The 20,391-nt window shown below is 36.8% G+C and overlaps 2 protein-coding genes across 2 annotated transcripts in view; one reads left to right on the top strand and one right to left on the bottom strand.

Moving 5' to 3' along the window:
* The window catches only part of LOC139145519 (uncharacterized), a 51,131-nt gene extending 47,006 nt beyond the window's left edge, over positions 1-4,125 (bottom strand). Inside the window, exon 1 of the mRNA XM_070716748.1 lies at positions 3,914-4,125. Within this exon, the coding sequence (XP_070572849.1) occupies positions 3,914-4,004 (91 nt within the window). The 5' untranslated portion in view covers positions 4,005-4,125. The remainder of the gene's footprint in view (positions 1-3,913) is intronic.
* LOC139146207 (uncharacterized) overlaps positions 1-20,391 on the top strand; it is a 101,551-nt gene that overhangs the window by 58,680 nt on the left and 22,480 nt on the right. The window contains exons 8-11 of the mRNA XM_070717615.1: positions 15,826-16,112; positions 16,391-16,591; positions 17,163-17,298; positions 19,050-19,248. Of these exons, the coding sequence (XP_070573716.1) occupies positions 15,826-16,112; positions 16,391-16,591; positions 17,163-17,298; positions 19,050-19,248 (823 nt within the window). The remainder of the gene's footprint in view (positions 1-15,825; positions 16,113-16,390; positions 16,592-17,162; positions 17,299-19,049; positions 19,249-20,391) is intronic.

Here is a 20,391-nt window from a genome sequence, read left to right as displayed (position 1 = left end):
GTGACAGACCTGTGATACATCCATCCACAGTGCATGCAAATTTAGAAAGCGCCAGCCATGTAATCTGCATCATGGCGTTGCTCAGCCGCAATGTTTGCTCTCCTATGTCTAGCAGCAATGGTTTCAACTCTCCCCCAATGTACCCCCTCATATCTTGATATTTCTATCAAGCTGTGACAGAGCTATGTCACGGTAGTACCCTGAAGGGAAGCCCAATCTTGGAAAAATTAGAAGCCGCCCTTGCTCACCATCATTATAGACAATAGTGGCATCAGCAACAGACAATTCTAGTCTGTGTCTTCCAACAAAAGTTTCTTTGGGACACCTCTCCCAAATTAGACTGTATATGATTCATTAGTATTCTGAGTGCCACCATGAACACATTTTTGAAGAAGTTCTGTTTTTGAAAGTTCTGTAAACATAGGTTTTATTGCTTAATCCTCACAGACAAATTTGCGAAATGCATTTTTGTTTGCATCCCCTCCCCTTCGTGAAGGACACCAAAGCCCACAATCTCCATGGTCTCTATTTCTATGTTTGTAAATCGCCAAGATATCTTTTTTCATGGCATTTATATTTCCTGGGTTGTTACGAATGGCAGCATTATAGTGACCCTGAATCTTATTGATAGCTTTCTGTGTAAGTCTCTTTTTGCCCTTATATGTCTTTCCATTCTCAGTGTATGTACTGTTCTTTAGACTAGACACTTTGTCAATCAATCTCCGTCCCATTCGTTTCTGTACATGTCGACAGCATTCTAATTTCTTTATTTCCACATCTGGGCCATACATGTATGGTTTTTCTGCGTTGACAGCTGCATAGGATTTGCTGTCACCATCTCCAAGGTAACCAGTGTACCGCATCTTTCTGTGAAATGATCGATGAAAGATGGCTTTCATAACCTTCAGGTTCCATAGAACCATGTGCAGCTGAACCATCATGGTTTTTGCTACATTGTCCGTTGTTGATGTGGTTTTGTTGCCACTCTGCAAAATATCTATCATCAAGTTGGATTTTTGATTTGAACATGCATTGCAGTAATTAGTTTTCACCTCTGTATCGATTACTTTGCTGCCTTAGCCAGCAACACTTAGGCAAGTTGCAACACCGTTCTTGCTACTGAAGACTCTCCGTTGCCATGTTCCATCACAGGAAACAGTTACATCAACAGTGTCCCCTTCAGAAAGATGTTGTTTTGTGTTGTAAAATTCACAGGCCTCGACTGCTGCAGTCTGCATGCTTTTTTCTGCTACAGATTTTGTTGCTTTACCTATTTTCTTTATTTGCCGATTCCAAGCTGTCTCACATTGTGGTGGGGGCGGCATGTTCATGTTTGCCAGAAAACGTTTGCCTTTTCCACAATGACCTCCAATGCTTGTAATAGCGAGTGAAAATCGGCGATTTACTTCATAGCACTGTCCGCATGGTTTTGAAGTTTCAAAAATTGCTGATGTCTGACACTGCAGACAGACAAAACTAATGGATGAAACTAGTCCAGTGCGAATCTCTCGAATGTCTCAGTTGGCAGGGATGAACTCGCCATCAAGTCCAAAATTTGCTGCATTGCACGCTGGACATCTAAATTGCCCGACAAAGTCAATTAGGAGTTCAATGTCAATAAATTGAAACCCTGTACGTTCCTCATCCGGATCAAATGTATTTTGCTCAGCAGTAACAGTTACATGTACCTTGGTCGCTGATGACGATGGCTGTGGTGGATCAGTTTGGGCACTGTTGCTTACCAGCCGTGTTGCACTTATGGTCTGTTTGGGACTTGCCTTGGATTTGCTGTTGTCAGCCTGATCGATGTCCTTCGCTGAATTTTCTTTTTCTTGAAGTTTTGTCCACTTATTTCCATAGAAATGTCTTTTCCTTCGCCTATCAGCTCTTGCTTTACTTGGCATTGGGATTTAAACAAGTGAATCGATCACAGAAATGTTTCAGTGCTTACTTAACACTGCCACTGCATCGTCTGTCTAGAAAACAAGATGGCGGCCAAAAACAATTCCACTACATGAAACAAGCTCTCTGATTGGCCAGGTTGAATACTATACAGATAGGCCCTGCATTAAGATAAACTAATCACTTAACTTGGTTTACACATTTTTTCATTCAAAGAGAATTGAGTCCTGCATTCACAGCCTTCATTTTCGTGAAAAAAATTTGCTTCTACGATGATTCTTAATGAAATTAGACCGTTTTAAAATTTATGAATAATTAATTAGGGATTTATTACGATCATTATTCAACACATCCCTTCAAAATGTGCACTTTTACCAATAAAATGATTACATGTATGTACTGCATTTGAATTGTATTGGAAATGAAAATTCCATGGGCCTTTTGTCAATGCTCAAATTTTTAACTAAGTATTATCACTCCAAATTACAAAGAGGATCTTTATTTATAGTATGAAGCAATTTTAAGGATGTTGTTGAACTTGAATTTTATAATCCCTGTACCTTTCAACAAATCACAATTCAAATTTGAACAGAATGAACTTTCAAATAAAAATATAGTTGAGCAAAGCGCTAGTGTGAATATAACACTTGGCCTTGAATTTGAAATGGTAGTCCTTGAAAATCGTACTTGATCATTTGTCAGCTGGCGAACTATTCTACAAAAGAGAGCTTTGGCTGTCCCTCAGTTATGAACAATTATGAAGTAATCAAACTTGTGACATTTACGTCTTTTTTCTAAACAACACTCTTATTTATACGATTTCCTAAAACCTATGCTGACTCGCGTCCGTGTGCCTCCATATGTATTGTACATGTACCATAGTAGCTACAGAAGCTGAGTACATCTCAGAGAAACGCATGTTTTTTACCTACCTGTAACCTGTACCGTACAGCACGATAGGCACAAAGTCAATCAAAACTACCGGAAGAGTACGACAGTAACAATTAAAACACCTTCGAAACTTCAGTCCGATTTTTTTAGCGACAAACACGGCAGAATTAGCACGAAAAATCATGCTGTAGCTCATGTACGATGTCTACTCTACGGCAAATGACCGACAAATTCATTCAGGGATTTCCCCTGGAATATTTCATAACAATATCGTCTGTGCCTGTGATATTACTAATACGGTGTCATGAACTTTATTCATTGTAAATGGCCACAATAATGTTCACTTGTTGCAATTTTTCACATCTATAAAGCACATCCAACCACCGTCTACACGTCCGTGTTCCAACCTTAAACCACGATCCGTGAGAGGTCTAGTGTCGAGGTCAAGCAGAGTTTGAGCACCGTCCCTCCACCCACGGTGGTTTGAGGTAGATTTTTTCGGAGCTCTACGCATACTGTACGCATGTGATAATGTCTTACTGTGACCTGTCTACCACTAAAATTTTAGAGTTGCCTTTGGCAGACAAAGAGAGTTGGGAGCTGGTTTAGGACTCAAGATTATTCATTTACTCCCAGCCACCGCTATTTCAGTTAGGCAAGTGCAGCAATGTTGTCACCGACAACTACCTCTGAGCGCACGTTTTTTTAGTTCAATCACCCACACTGTGCGGGCACATTTTGTTCAGTGCTCGCACAGTGCTCCTAAAATGCTGGCATAATGCGCTACGAGTGTTGGCATTTTGCTCGCTCGCAAAATGCCAGCACAATGACAGGTTCTGCGGGGACTGTACTGTATTTATCGAGAAAGTCGTGAAAACACCGGAAGAGAGACGAGAAGTACTCCCGCGTTTTCGTTTTCAAGAATAACAAAAAGCGCACCGCCATTCAATGACTTTGACGGCCATTTGCCCCTGTCCAATATGGCGTCGATAACCGTAATATCAGACAACAAGGGACCATGGAGTAGTTTTGGCGCAATTGTTTGAACACTTCACAAGCTTGCTAGTACATTCAACTTTAAAAACATCATTCAGAAAATCCTACAAAAATAAAAACTTACCACGATCCCAAAGATGCGATGTGCTATCAGCACGAGTCTTGAGGCACTGCTGCCGCCGCGGTGACGCTGACGATTTTGCACGGCTTGTCATCAAGGATTTCAAACCGTCTGGATCCCGCAAATAAGTGATAATTCCTCACTTTTCTATTCATCCGTCGATAGAAATATTCAACGTGCATTTGATTTCTTGAAGATCTAAGGATTAGTCAAAGCTTGTAATGTCTAAATGGAAGCGAAGTGAGAAAATGATTAATTATTACTTTGTGAATTTGAAACCAAATCCGAATATAACGCCAAACTACATCATCAGCTGGTCGCGTCGACGATATCAAGATGGTTTGCTTGTTTCACTTAGAATAGCACATTTCAATAACGTGTAAATTCGATTTTCCCCATGTCAAACTTCGGTAACTTTGTCCTCTCATCTAAAATCATCTAACTAATTTGTCATGAAGACGATATGTTCGAAAAATTGTCGCGTAAATAACACGCAATGACTCATGGGAAAATTTAAACTTGTCGATCACTCAAAACAATATATGCTCAGTAACTTCAGCTTCATTTCCTGAGGGACCATGTCAAAAAATCTATGTCTGATCAAAATCTTAATTTTTTAAGTTTGGGGATGGGGGTTTAACCCCCCAAAAGTTTTTCAGTAGACAAAAACGATATAAGAGTTTGAGTTAGTTGACAACATATTTTGTTGCAATTGCGGAAAAATCAACCGAGACCTGGAGTAAGCTTAAACTCAGAAATGAGGTCGGGAACGAGGTCCTGAAGATATATCATAAAGTGATGGTGTTTTAAGTTTTCAATCCTGATTATGTTTTAATTACGAAGGGAGTTGTCACAGTAAGGAAATAATGGTTAAGGGCTGATCAATATTCAACAATTAAGTCTAAGGGGTGGTGTGAGTTTGAAGCAAAACCTAAAGAATTAGCCTAAGTATTTTTATCAGACATTGAACTATTGACGTCGTCCCAAAATCGTCATGCTTTGTCGGACAAAAAAACCAAAAAACTCTGTTGCATTGTGGGATTATCCGTCCACAAACTTGAAGGCTGAATGGTATACTACCCTCTGCTACATTTGCCTTCGTAATAATATAGTAAGCATGATTTTGAAGTCAAAAGGATTGATTAGGCCTAACTTATAAGATACACGCTCGGGCTTTAACTGTTAACCCGAAGCACACAATTGTTTTTATGAAAAATGGTCCAACAGTGTTTTTTTCAGAGAAAATGTGTTTTTAATTGAAATGAAAATATACATTTGTTCAAAAGATTTTTATATATAAAGTGTAAGCATTTCGGAAGAAAATTTGCATGATTATAAAGACCCATTTAAAAAAATGTGATATCGGTCTTAGTGGTTTCAGAACAACTACTCGCAGTATGGAAGAACCGGCCTAACTTCTAACCACATATCAATTTGGTCGTCAGAATAAATGTTACTAGCTATATGCGTCGTCGTTACATACATCAGAGAAGAGAAATGCAGCTAAATACTCGGCAGTCGATTTCTTGACCTTAGTAATCTCGAAACGTCGTTTGGTTACTTTTCGTCTTGTTTTCCGAAACTCGTGACTTTTCGTCTTTTTTTCCGAAACTCGTGACATAAGCTTAAGCCCTCCCTTTTTAGAATGAAATAAACTTCACAGATTTGAATAAAGTGGTAGAATCTATTTTGTTTTAGATTAATGTCAAAGGGGGTCCATAAAAGACGCATTTATGATGTTCGTCCAAAACATGCCTCCACTGACATGTTATATTTGTATTTATACACTGTCCGCCGGGGAAACACTAGGACGTGAACACAATCATGCAAATTAATCAGGAAAACATCAATAAAACTGGATCACTGCCAGTTTTGACAGGTCTCCCATTTTAGTATGCCCAAGTCTGTCACGTTACACATAAAATCAGCTACTATATATTTAAGTAAAAGAATCCTTTTGTCCTGAATAACATTTGGTAAGTCTATAGTATAAATTAAACAAAAGTGTAAACATATCAGTCAAAAGAGTTACATGCTGCTCAAATGATTTGTAGTGAAAATGTACATACCACTGTGACGTCATTCAATTTTTATCCCAGTAAATTCTCCAATGCTGCTCCAAACTGAAAGCAATCCACTACTTCGGAAATATGAAGATATTGAGTACACAAAAACGACCCGGATTTTGGTCCCACAAATGTACTGGCAACATCTAAATCTCCATTTCGTGGTGTGTATTCGTACATTTGTGTTTAAGGTAGGTAATGAAACACATTCATTCAAGCGAGAATAAAACAATTCCGTTAGAGTAGTTGCCGCTTTGCAAATTTGAATAGGTTGAGTGAACAAAAAGAGAGCCAATTATTCGGTCCCATTTTTGGGTTGTGTATTCATGATAGAGGGACGAGGATTATGGTCCAACTAAGTAGATGTGTATTCAAAGAATTGTCCCCATTTAGGGCCTACACAGTATTCAACAGAAACACACCAACAAACTCACACATGTAGGAAAAGGAGTCGTATCTGCAGTTATTCGCAAAAAAGTAGACAAGGGAAATTCACCACCCTTATTTATAAAAACAACTCCCTTCCATTTGTTAGTATTTTCAAATCCCTATATTGTTCTAAAATTGTTTTTGTTCATGAAATAAACACTTATGATTTTATTACATTCAGTAAATATATGCTACTGTAACAGTTCCTCACTTAAAGAAGGCACAAATGAAATTGTCAATCATACATGTTGAAATGTAAGTATAACGTGTTGTAAGAAAAATGAAAGCTCAAATTTCGTCAGCGAACTTGCAGCTTCGAAAATTGATAAATATGTTGAGTGCTCAAACAAGTAAGAAGAGAAAATTTTTGGTCCCACATTGCGGTTGTGTATTCATAGTATTTTTCAAAAATGTGTGGAGAATAAAGTGGTTTGTAGTTCAGAAAAGACTAGTTGCTCAAATTCTCTCCTACAAATATACTTTTAAAATGTGAACATGTTGTGTACACAAAAGAAGGACCAGGATTTTGGTCCCACAAATGTACTTGCAAGATATAAAAGATGTCGCCGTTTGGTGGTGTGTATGCATAGCATTATCTACAAGTGTGGTAATGAAACACATTTATACATGCGAGAAAAAACGATTTCGTCAGTGAACTTGTAGCTTCGAAAATTGATATATGTTGAGTGCTCAAAAAATAAGAGGACAAAATTTTCGGTCCCACTTTATGGGAGTGTATTTATAGTATTGCTCCAAAATATGTAAGAATAAAACAGTTTGTAGCGAAACTTTATGTACCATTTTGTGTCATTACATTTTTATGTCTAGTATATCCCTGGGATTTCACCGATGTTGCTCCAAACTTGCATCAATCCACTACTTCAAAAAAGTGAATATATTGAGTACACAAAAGAACAACCCAGATTTTGGTCCCACAAATGTACTCGCAACATCTAAAAGATAACTCTATTTAGAGGTGTGTATTCGTAGAATTGTCTTCAAGGTAGGTTATGAAACACGTTCATACGTCATATAAACGAGAATAAAATAATTCAGGTGCCACTTTGCAAATTTGAATAGGCTGAGTGAACAAAAAGAGGACCAAATTTTCGGTCCCATTTTGCGGCTGTGTATTCATGGTATTGTTCAAAACAATTTGGGAGAATAAAATGGCTTGTAGTGTAACTGTATATGCCACTTGGTTGACATCCAATTTTCATGCACAGTACGGTATATACCTGTGATTTCTCAAATGCTGCTCCGAACTCACAGCAATCCACTACTTCAAGAAATTAAATATCTTGAGCAACAGAAGAATAATCTGGATGTTTGTCCCACAAATGTACTTGCAACATCTAAAATATGTCTCCATTTGTTGGTGTGTATTTGTAGCATTGTCTGCCATAGAGGTAATAATACACATTCATACAACGGAGAATGAAACAATTTCGTTAGAGTAGGTGCTGGTTAGCAAATTTGAATTGTTTAGGTGAACAAAAAGAGGACCAAATTTTCGGTCCCATTTTGCTGTTATGTATTCATAGTATTGTCCAGAAATGTATGGAGAATAAAATGGTTTTAGTGAAACTGAATAAATAAATTAGTTGTCATTTCATTTTCATATTTAGTATATCCCTGTGATTTATTGAATGCTGCTCAAAATAGTATAGGACTACAGCAAATTCACTTGGATTGCAGTTGACAGCAAAGACAATAAATATCTTTCTGAACTATATGCTCATTTAAAACTCAGTAATATAAGAAATATTAGTTTTTTTGACATACAATGCATTCCTTTAAAATCGTCCGCGAGAGATCATTACAAGTAAATAATAAAAATGAATCATTACTTTTCACAATGAAAAAAACTTAACAAAATTCAATATAAAAGTATGATCATATTTTTAATTCATAATGGAGAGTGTCCTTAGAAGATTGGGATAACGATATAAGTCCGTCAAATGGCACATCTATAATATTACATATTATTTGAGGTTGTCCTCCTTTTCGGCCTAAGTTACAGATTCTAAGCAAATATATGTCCAGTACACTAGAAAGAGAACACAATCAAAAAAAATTCAGAGAAAAACGACGATACATTTAAACACTACCATTTTGATAATTGTCCTATTTTCAATACGCCTTTGCATGTCGCATTTCAGATACATCATTGTTGATATCAGCTACGCCACAAAAGTAGAGTACTCTCTATAGCGCCTCATTTTTTATGAAGGTACAAATGAAATTGTCCATCCTATGTGCTGAAGTGTGAGTATACGACGTAGTAATAAAAGACTAGCTGCTCAAATTTTCTTCTACAGATTTACTTAAAAAATGCGAACATGTTGAGTACACAAAAGAAGGACCAGGATTTTGGTCCCACAAATGTACTTGCAAGATATAAAAGATGTCTCCGTTTGGTGTTGTGTATACATAGCATTATCTACAAGTGTGGTAATGAAACACATTTATACATGCGAGTAAAAACAATTTCGTCAGTGAACTTGCAGCTTCGAAAATTGATAAATATGTTGAGTGCTCAAAAAAGTAAGAAGACAAAACTTTCGGTCCCACATTGCGGTTGTGTATTCATAGTATTGTTCAAAAATGTGTGGAGAATAAAGTGGTTTGTAGTTCAGAAAAGACTAGTTGCTCAAATTCTCTTCTACAAATATACTTTAAAAATGTGAACATGTTGTGTACACAAAAGAAGGACCAGGATTTTGGTCCCACAAATGTACTTGCAAGATATAAAACATGTCGCCGTTTGGTGTTGTGTTTGCATAGCATTATCTACAAGTGTGGTAATGAAACACATTTATACACGGGAGTAAAAACAATTTCGTCAGTGAACTTGCAGCTTCGAAAATTGATAAATATGTTGAGTGCTCAAAAAAGTAAGAAGACAAAACTTTCGGTCCCACATTGCGGTTGTGTATTCATAGTATTGTTCAAAAATGTGTGGAGAATAAAGTGGTTTGTAGTTCAGAAAAGACTAGTTGCTCAAATTCTCTTCTACAAATATACCTTAAAAATGTGAACATGTTGTGTACACAAAAGAAGGACCGGTATTTTGGTCCCACAAATGTACTTGCAAGATATAAAACATGTCGCCGTTTGGTGTTGTGTTTACATAGCATTATCTACAAGTGTGGTAATGAAACACATTTATACACGGGAGTAAAAACAATTTCGTCAGTGAACTTGCAGCTTCGAAAATTGATAAATATGTTGAGTGCTCAAAAAAGTAAGAAGACAAAACTTTCGGTCCCACATTGCGGTTGTGTATTCATAGTATTGTTCAAAAATGTGTGGAGAATAAAGTGGTTTGTAGTTCAGAAAAGACTAGTTGCTAATTCTCTTTCACAAATATGCTTTAAAAATGTGAACATGTTGTGTACACAAAAGAAGGACCAGGATTTTGGTCCCACAAATGTACTTGCAAGATATAAAACATGTCGCCGTTTGGTGTTGTGTTTGCATAGCATTATCTACAAGTGTGGTAATGAAACACATTTATACATGGGAGTAAAAACAATTTCGTCAGTGAACTTGCAGCTTCGAAAATTGATAAATATGTGAGTGCTCAAAAAAGTAAGAAGACAAAACTTTCGGTCCCACATTGCGGTTGTGTATTCATAGTATTGTTCAAAACTGTGTGGAGAATGAAGTGGTTTGTAGTTCAGAAAAGGACTAGTTGCTCAAATTCTCTTCCACAAATATACCTTAAAATGTGAACATCTTGTGTACACAAAAGAAGGACAGGTATTTTGGTCCCACAAATGTACTTGCAAGATATAAAACATGTCGCCGTTTGGTGTTGTGTTTACATAGCATTATCTACAAGTGTGGTAATGAAACACATTTATACACGGGAGTAAAAACAATTTCGTCAGTGAACTTGCAGCTTCGAAAATTGATAAATATGTTGAGTACTCAAAAAAGTAATCAGACAAAACTTTTGGTCCCACATTGCGACTGTGTATTCATAGTATTGTTCAAAAATATGTGGAGAATAAAGTGGTTTGTAGTTCAGAAAAGACTAGTTGCTCAAATTCTCTTCCACAAATATACTTTAAAAATGTGAACATGTTGTGTACACAAAAGAAGGACCAGGATTTTGGTCCCACAAATGTACTTGCAAGATATAAAACATGTCGCCGTTTGGTGTTGTGTTTGCATAGCATTATCTACAAGTGTGGTAATGAAACACATTTATACATGCGAGTAAAAACAATTTCGTCAGTGAACTTGCAGCTTCGAAAATTGATAAATATGTTGAGTGCTCAAAAAAGTAAGAAGACAAAACTTTCGGTCCCACATTGCGGTTGTGTATTCATAGTATTGTTCAAAAATGTGTGGAGAATAAAGTGGTTTGTAGTTCAGAAAAGACTAGTTGCTCAAATTCTTTCCTACAAATATACTTTAAAAATGTGAACATGTTGTGTACACAAAAGAAGGACCGGTATTTTGGTCCCACAAATGTACTTGCAAGATATAAAAGATGTCGCTGTTTGGTGGTGTGTATACATAGCATTATCTACAAGTGTGGTAATGAAACACATTTATACATGCGAGAAAAAAACAATTTCGTCAGTGAACTTGCAGCTTCGAAAATTGATAAATATGTTGAGTGCTCAAAAAAGTAAGAAGACAAAACTTTCGGTCCCACATTGCGGTTGTGTATTCATAGTATTGTTCAAAAATGTGTGGAGAATAAAGTGGTTTGTAGTTCAGAAAAGGACTAGTTGCTCAAATTCTCTTCTACAAATATACCTTAAAAATGTGAACATGTTGTGTACACAAAAGAAGGACCAGGATTTTGGTCCCACAAATGTACTTGCAAGATATATAAGATGTCGCTGTTTGGTGGTGTGTATACATAGCATTATCTACAAGTGTGGTAATGAAACACATTTATACATGCGAGAAAAAAACAATTTCGTCAGTGAACTTGCAGCTTCGAAAATTGATAAATATGTTGAGTGCTCAAAAAAGTAAGAAGACAAAACTTTCGGTCCCACATTGCGGTTGTGTATTCATAGTATTGTTCAAAAATGTGTGGAGAATAAAGTGGTTTGTAGTTCAGAAAAGACTAGTTGCTCAAATTCTCTTCTACAAATATACTTTAAAAATGTGAACATGTTGTGTACACAAAAGAAGGACCAGGATTTTGGTCCCACAAATGTACTTGCAAGATATAAAACATGTCGCCGTTTGGTGTTGTTTGCATAGCATTATCTACAAGTGTGGTAATGAAACACATTTATACACGCGAGTAAAAACAATTTCGTCAGTGAACTTGCAGCTTCGAAAATTGATAAATATGTTGAGTGCTCAAAAAAGTAAGAAGACAAAACTTTCGGTCCCACATTGCGGTTTTGTATTCATAGTATTGTTCAAAAATGTGTGGAGAATAAAGTGGTTTGTAGTTCAGAAAAGACTAGTTGCTCAAATTCTCTTCTACAAATATACCTTAGAAATGTGAACATGTTGTGTACACAAAAGAAGGACCAGGATTTTGGTCCCACAAATGTACTTGCAAGATATAAAAGATGTCGCTGTTTGGTGGTGTGTATACATAGCATTATCTACAAGTGTGGTAGTGAAACACATTTATACACGCGAGTAAAACAATTTCGGCAGTGAACTTGCAGCTTCGAAAATTGATAAATATGTTGAGTACTCAAAGAAGTAAGAAGACAAAACTTTCGGTCCCACATTGCGGTTGTGTATTCATAGTATTGTTCAAAAATGTGTGGAGAATAAAGTGGTTTGTAGTTCAGAAAAGACTAGTTGCTCAAATTCTCTTCTACAAATATACCTTAAAAATGTGAACATGTTGTGTACACAAAAGAAGGACCAGGATTTTGGTCCCACAAATGTACTTGCAAGATATAAAAGATGTCGCTGTTTGGTGGTGTGTATACATAGCATTATCTACAAGTGTGGTAATGAAACACATTTATACACGCGAGTTAAAACAATTTCGTCAGTGAACTTGCAGCTTCGAAAATTGATAAATATGTTGAGTGCTCAAAAAGTAAGAAGACAAAACTTTCGGTCCCACATTGCGGTTGTGTATTCATAGTATTGTTCAAAAATGTGTGGAGAATAAAGTGGTTTGTAGTTCAGAAAAGGACTAGTTGCTCAAATTCTCTTCTACAAATATACCTTAAAATGTGAACATGTTTTGTACACAAAAGAAGGACCAGGATTTTGGTCCCACAATGTACTTGCAAGATATATAAGATGTCGCTGTTTGGTGGTGTGTATACATAGCATTATCTACAAGTTTGGTAGTGAAACACATTTATACACGCGAGTAAAAACAATTTCGTCAGTGAACTTGCAGCTTCGAAAATTGATAAATATGTTGAGTACTCAAAAAAGTAAGAAGACAAAACTTTCGGTCCCACATTGCGGTTGTGTATTCATAGTATTGTTCAAAAATATGTTGAGAATAAAGTGGTTTGTAGTTCAGAAAAGACTAGTTGCTCAAATTCTCTCCTACAAATATACTTTAAAAATGTGAACATGTTGTGTACACAAAAGAAGGACCAGGATTTTGGTCCCACAAATGTACTTGCAAGATATATAAGATGTCGCTGTTTGGTGGTGTGTATACATAGCATTATCTACAAGTGTGGTAATGAAACACATTTATACACGCGAGTAAAAACAATTTCGTCAGTGAACTTGCAGCTTCGAAAATTGATAAATATGTTGAGTACTCAAAAAAGTAAGAAGACAAAACTTTCGGTCCCACATTGCGGTTGTGTATTCATAGTATTGTTCAAAAATGTGTGGAGAATAAAGTGGTTTGTAGTTCAGAAAAGACTAGTTGCTCAAATTCTCTTCTACAAATATACTTTAAAAATGTGAACATGTTGTGTACACAAAAGAAGGACCAGGATTTTGGTCCCACAAATGTACTTGCAAGATATAAAACATGTCGCCGTTTGGTGTTGTTTGCATAGCATTATCTACAAGTGTGGTAATGAAACACATTTATACACGCGAGTAAAAACAATTTCGTCAGTGAACTTGCAGCTTCGAAAATTGATAAATATGTTGAGTGCTCAAAAAAGTAAGAAGACAAAACTTTCGGTCCCACATTGCGGTTTTGTATTCATAGTATTGTTCAAAAATGTGTGGAGAATAGAGTGGTTTGTAGTTCAGAAAAGGACTAGTTGCTCAAATTCTCTTCTACAAATATACCTTAAAATGTGAACATGTTTTTTACACATAAGAAGGACCAGGATTTTGGTCCCACAAATGTACTTGCAAGATATATAAGATGTCGCTGTTTGGTTTTGTGTATACATAACATTATCTACAAGTTTGGTAATGAAACACATTTATACACGCGAGTAAAAACAATTTCGTCAGTGAACTTGCAGCTTCGAAAATTGATAAATATGTTGAGTACTCAAAAAAGTAAGAAGACAAAACTTTCGGTCCCACATTGCGGTTGTGTATTCATAGTATTGTTCAAAAATGTGTGGAGAATAAAGTGGTTTGTAGTTCAGAAAAGACTAGTTGCTCAAATTCTCTTCTACAAATATACTTTAAAAATGTGAACATGTTGTGTACACAAAAGAAGGACCAGGATTTTGGTCCCACAAATGTACTTGCAAGATATAAATGATGTCGCCGTTTGGTGGTGTGTAGTATTATCTACAAGTGTGGTAATGAAACACATTTATACATGCGAGAAAAAAACAATTTCGTCAGTGAACTTGCAGCTTCGAAAATTGATAAATATGTTGAGTGCTCAAAAAAGTAAGAAGACAAAACTTTCGGTCCCACATTGCGGTTGTGTATTCATAGTATTGTTCAAAAATGTGTGGAGAATAAAGTGGTTTGTAGTTCAGAAAAGACTAGTTGCTCAAAGTCTCTTCTAAAAATATACTTTAAAAATGTGAACATGTTGTGTACACAAAAGAAGGACCAGGATTTTGGTCCCACAAATGTACTTGCAAGATATAAAAGATGTTTCCGTTTGGTGTTGTGTATGCATAGCATTATCTACAAGTGGGGTAATACATGCGAGACAAAAACAATTTCGTCAGTGAACTTGTAGCTTCGCAAATTGATGTATGTTGAGTGCTCAAAAAAGTAAGAGGCAAAACTTTCGGTCCCACATTGCGGTTGTGTATTCATAGTATTGTTCAAAAATGTGTGGAGAATAAAGTGGTTTGTGATGCAAATTGGTGTCATTCCATTTTCATGTCTAGAGTATCCCTGTTATTTATCCAATGCTGCTTCAAACTCATTGATTTTGAGTAAACAAATAAAAAAACCATATTTTGGTCCCACAAATGTACTTGCAACATCTAAGAGATGTCTCCGTTTTGTGGTGTGTATTCGTTAGTATTATAAGCCAAGGAGGTAAAGACACAATTTATACATGTGAGAATGAAATAATAAATTCATTATAAAACAGGATACCACTCCATGGATATTTATGTTCATATGTGCAGATAAATGCTTTATAGATTTTTTTTCTGTGCTTCCTCTGGCAAGACTCCTGTTCCAAACCTAGAAATTTGGCTGTAAACTGTCAAATTATTTTAGAATCATTCTTGTATCACACATTTTTGAAAAAATTAATTTTAGGGTTCAGATAAAATAAATGGTAATTTATAGTAAAGACTAACACCTGAGGTAGCAATTTATACAGTTTGGGATTAATGTCAAGATTTTTGTTTTCTGCTAGCTGGACAGGCCCTGTATAACTATGTTTAACTCGAAAAGGAAATATAATGAATGTTGCTTGGCCTTTTTGGCAGAAGTGAAATGCCTTATACCTATGAAATTTTAATAAATGATCATCAAAATCCTACTTGAAGTTACAAAGCTGGTGGGCTGTGTTCCTAAATTACTACACTAAGTGAAACATTCTCCCACGAATCCTCCCAGGTCCCAAAAATTGTGCCAAAACTCCATTGTATGTATCTAACCATCTTGCACATGCGCTGTGGCTTCCACTTACTCTAGTTTGGTGGCGACATTTCAAAATTTTCAGAAATCAAGGTTTGTGTAAGTTTCGAGATACACACAAGATACACTCGTATGAATACACATTAAAAAGTGGGGACCGGCCAAAATTTGGCCAGAATGCTTTTGGGACCACTCTCATCACAATAAGCGAATAAAAGTTGGGGGACCGGTAAAATGTCCCCCCTTTTGAAAAATGTCCCCCCTTTAAAGCTCCAGTTCAAACACAATGTCCCCCAACTGCTAACCAGGCGCGTACATACATACATACATACATACATACATACATACATACATACATACATACACACACATACACACATAATTACACACACAATTACGACACTGCAATAAATTCAATGGTATACAAATTTGATGAAAGTTGCCTTACTCTCACTCAAATTAACTTACTCATAGGTGAAGCACCTGGTGATTCGTCTACGATGCCATACGTACCTCTGTCAACACTCGAAAGTGACGTTTGTGAAATAACAGTCCCTCCAAGTTGCGTAGCTGTACCGACGGATATGTTAGACTGGCATCTGCACGGCAAACAAACCTATTACATTTCAATCAAAGTCACCAATGTAGCTGGCCTTAGCGTGGTTGCATCATCGCTTCCGTACAGACATGTTGTTCTGTTACCGAGAGAAGGGGTTGTATATGACATCGCTCCACTGGACGAAGCTGGTAGTTCATTCAAGGTATTTATCTTATTATTTACTAATGGATGCTATTTTACCCTACTCTTGTACGAGACAATATATTTCACAATTTTCTTACCACAAAACCTCCCCTGTACAGCTCTTCTTTTTCACTATGTTGTTGTGCGTCTGTATGGCTCTTTGTATTGCTTGATGTGGTATTGTTTAAGGTGATTGCACACATACATTTTCCAATCCAGTTATCTGTATATATACTTAATGATCTGACACGCATGCGTGATGCAATCGACTCGTTTACGTCATCGTTTTCTTTCCAGGATCCCGAAGAAGTTGATTTCCAAACGAGTACAACAGATCTGCATTGTCGCTGGACAGGGTTTTCACACCCGTATCAGGAGATCAATTACAGCGTGGCCGTTGGTAGCGCACCAGGTTTAGAGGACATCGTCAACTTCACCGACGTTGGTTCATCAGCATCGAGATATTCATTCAACAGATTAACACTCAACACCAATCAAGTACGTACTCGAACAAAAACATTGCACACACGCTCACGGAAATTAAAAAAACCCCGAGTTTTGATCCATGTTGTAAATATACAGAGCAAATCTTTGAGTCATTTCACTGTATCTTTGAGAAGTCATACACGGTAAAACTTTTCAAACCCAAGCGCCTGTGAAACCCAGTACAACTGAATCTCTTTACTGTACAGTTATTTTAGTGCACCGTCCACAGACACAATGTTACATACACCTAACCAAATACAACTCTAAATTGAATAACTTTTCAAGTCACGATGCTGTTTTGTATTGGACAGTTTTTACTGTAGATGTGAAGTTGCGCCATTCCTTTCAAGAGTGCTTTTACGTACTAGAGGCAAGTTTAATAGTCTAATTTATTATGCGACACCCACCTTAAGAGAACTTCGTAACGGAAACTCATCTGAAGTGCGTAACCCCGGGATGGAAGGGTCATACTATGGGGATATTTTTCATTTGTATCAGCTTGCAACGTGTATGTACATGTATTTTAACAGATTTTCGAACTCTGTAATCGTAATTTTACGATTTTCTGTTCAACTGATTACAGATGTACTATGTTACTGTTAAAGCGGAGACCGAGCTGGGATCTGTATATGTCAGCTCTGACGGTGTTATGGTCCTATCAAATGGAGATTCTGTGCTGGATGTCCATGTCTATGACGGTCTATCTTGTGATGTACATGGTAAATATAGCCTACACAGTTCTACACAGTAATTTGTGTTGTACTGTTCTTGCTTTTTTAAAGCAAACTAGCTTTTATTATTGTTAAACATCCTGAGATAAGCAGTCGGTAATTATCAAAGTATTAATTGCAAACACATGCTATGGAGATAGAATTGCAAACTTTTGATGAATTCCGTTTTGACATGACCGATCTGATGTTTCATGCTGTAAGTCAGAAAGATCGATAGCTGTGCCTTTGAAAAAAGATACCAGTTTCAGTTTAAATATTATCCGATCCGTTAACATATACTTAGTATGGTATTGCCTTAATTTTTGAAACGCTTAAGCTTTTAAACTTTTGTGGCTCATTGCTTATATGTGACTGTCACACTGGAAACAATGTGAGCCGTAGAGAAACATTAAAACGGCAAAACTGTTGCAAAGCTATAATTACAGATACATATGCAAATTGAAAGCAACAAATGCTTGTCGCACACTAAATACATAATAACTTTTATACATATAACCCGAAGACGAATAGACAGCACAAAATCTAGCGCACATAAATTCAGACTTCCAAAATGTCTGTGATTGGTGCCATGCTAACAAGCTGACTATCAGTGTTGAAAAGACAAACTTCATGATCTTTAAAACATCGAGAAGAAAGGTAAATGTGCATGGCAGGGTGGAAATTGACGGATGTCCCATAGAAAGTGTTCAGTCAGCAATTTACCTTGGGGTTTCACTTGATGAGAACCTTACATGGAAGTCTCATGTCCAAAAAGTTGTAAAGGCTGTAGCCCCCAAAATTGGTCTAATTTCTCAGTTAAGGCATTATGTACCAAGACATATCCTTCTTTTGTTATATAATTCACTTATTCTACCACATATTACATACTGTATTGAAATATGGGGCAATACATTTACTTCGTATCTAGAGCCAATACTCTTGTTACAAAAGAAACTTGTCCGTCTGATTACATTTTCTGACTTCCGCGCTCCCTCTGCCATTTTATTCCAACAACTTCGAATCTTAGATGTTCATCAACTCTGTAAACTTCACACATGTTTGTTTGTATATGATCTGCGTAAAGATCATTTTGCCCATGATATACACCATTACCTAAATCCAATTCCCCATGATTATCCCACCCGCTTCGCTTCTCTTGACAATTTCTCTATTCCTAAAGTTCATTTGACACAGAGTAAACACAACTTTACATATGCTGCAACACTTCATTGGAACTCCCTACCAAATCATATCAAAAATATTTCAGATAGAAGATTATTTGCAGCTGCTTTAAAGGCGTACTTGCTCATGTAATTTACTGTGTATTGTATTTTATTTTATTGAGTATTGCAATCTTCTTAATTTGCAGTTGACATTTAGTAAACTACTATTATGCTCGTTTAAAGGTTTCTCATACGGTTACACTTGAACTCGCTATAGTAAAATCACATTTGTTAGGGTCATGGACTTGACTAGTTCAAATAGAACTATTTCCATGACCTCACCAGAAATACTTTTTGAGTTTTACTCCTTTGCTATGTACGATGTTCGTGATTTTCTGGAGCAATAAATTACAATTACAATTACTATAAATAAAAGAGCATTTGGATGGCCATGGGATGTGAATTTACCTACAACTACACAGTCTGAACCGATTGATTGTTTGATATTTCTGATCGTTTGGCAAAGCCCTCCCCGACCAAAGGGAATTGCTACCCGCCTGTAACATTGCAAATTCATCTCCTATTGTCCAATTGCAGATTCAGAAGACGAGAACACGACTAGTAGCATTTCGGGTGGAATTCACCATGACTTCGATAGACGGCAGGGCTGCTCAGATGATATCAACTTCCAGGCATCGACAACTGTTGTAAATGCTCATTGGATTCTGCCTGATGACATTCGAGGACTTATTACCGAGATAAAATGGGCTTTGCAAAGTGAATTAGTAGTCAATAGGTAAGCCAAACACACAGTGTGTATTTATTTTACCGACTTTAATTATCCCAAACCGAAATGGTGTGGCAAGACATTAACATGTACAGGATGCCAAGTTCAGAGAGAGAGAGAGAGAGAGAGAGAGAGAGAGAGAGAGAGAGAGAGAGAGAGAGAGAGAGTTCAGTTCAGTTCAGTTCAGTTTGATAAGGGAATAGATATCCTGCTGGATAATGGAACATCCCTCTGTTGTGGCATAGTAAAAGCTGGTGAAAGTCAAGATTTTCCGTGCATGTAGCGGTCAAACATGTTCTTGAAAGAGTTAACACTGTTTGCGTTGACCACCCAATCTGGCAAGCTGTTCCATAAGTTGACGATTCGTGGTGCAAATGAGAATTTCCTGATATCCAGTCTAGTGGTTGGTTTTATCAGTTTGTGCGCGTGGCCTCTGCTCCTTGACGATGTGTTTAAAATCAGTGATATGTTACAGGAGTCGATGTGGTTTACTATTTTGTAGACCTCGATCATGTCTCCTCTCTCTCTGCGACTTTTAAGACTTGTTAATTTTAAGACCTGCAACCGTTGCTCATATGACATATTGTGGAGTTGTGGAATCATTTTTGTTGCCCGGCGTTGAACTTGTTCAAGGATACTACTGTCTTTAACTAGCCAAGGTGACCATGCCTGAACTGAATACTCAAGTCTTGGTCTGACTAGTTGCTTATACAGTCTTAAAATAATGTCTGTAGATTTGCATGTTCTCTTCATCATACCCAGAACTTTATTTGCCTTCTTAGCTGCTTCTACACACTGCCGTGACGGTTTCAGGCTTTTATGGACGATAACTCCGAGATCCTTCTCTTCATCTATGCTTTCCAACGGAATACCATTTATGTTATAAATATGATTTGTGTTTCCACTTCCGAGATGCATTACTTTACATTTGGTAGTATTGAATTTCATTTGCCAGTCACATGACCACTTGTGTAGCTTATCTAGATCTAGCTGCAAACTCTTTATGTCATCGTTCTTGCTTACAGTTCTGTATAGCTTAGTGTCATCTGCAAATTTCTTTACTCCTGAACTGATGCCCACCTCGATGTCATTTATGTAAATTAGAAATAGGACAGGGCCGAGGACTGAACCCTGAGGAACACCGCTAGAGAC

Source organism: Ptychodera flava, chromosome 12 (genome assembly GCF_041260155.1).
Source record: "Ptychodera flava strain L36383 chromosome 12, AS_Pfla_20210202, whole genome shotgun sequence".
Lineage (NCBI taxonomy): Eukaryota > Metazoa > Hemichordata > Enteropneusta > Ptychoderidae > Ptychodera > Ptychodera flava.
The sequence above is the reverse complement of the archived record's forward strand: the minus strand, read 5'-3'. Positions and strand labels throughout refer to the sequence as shown.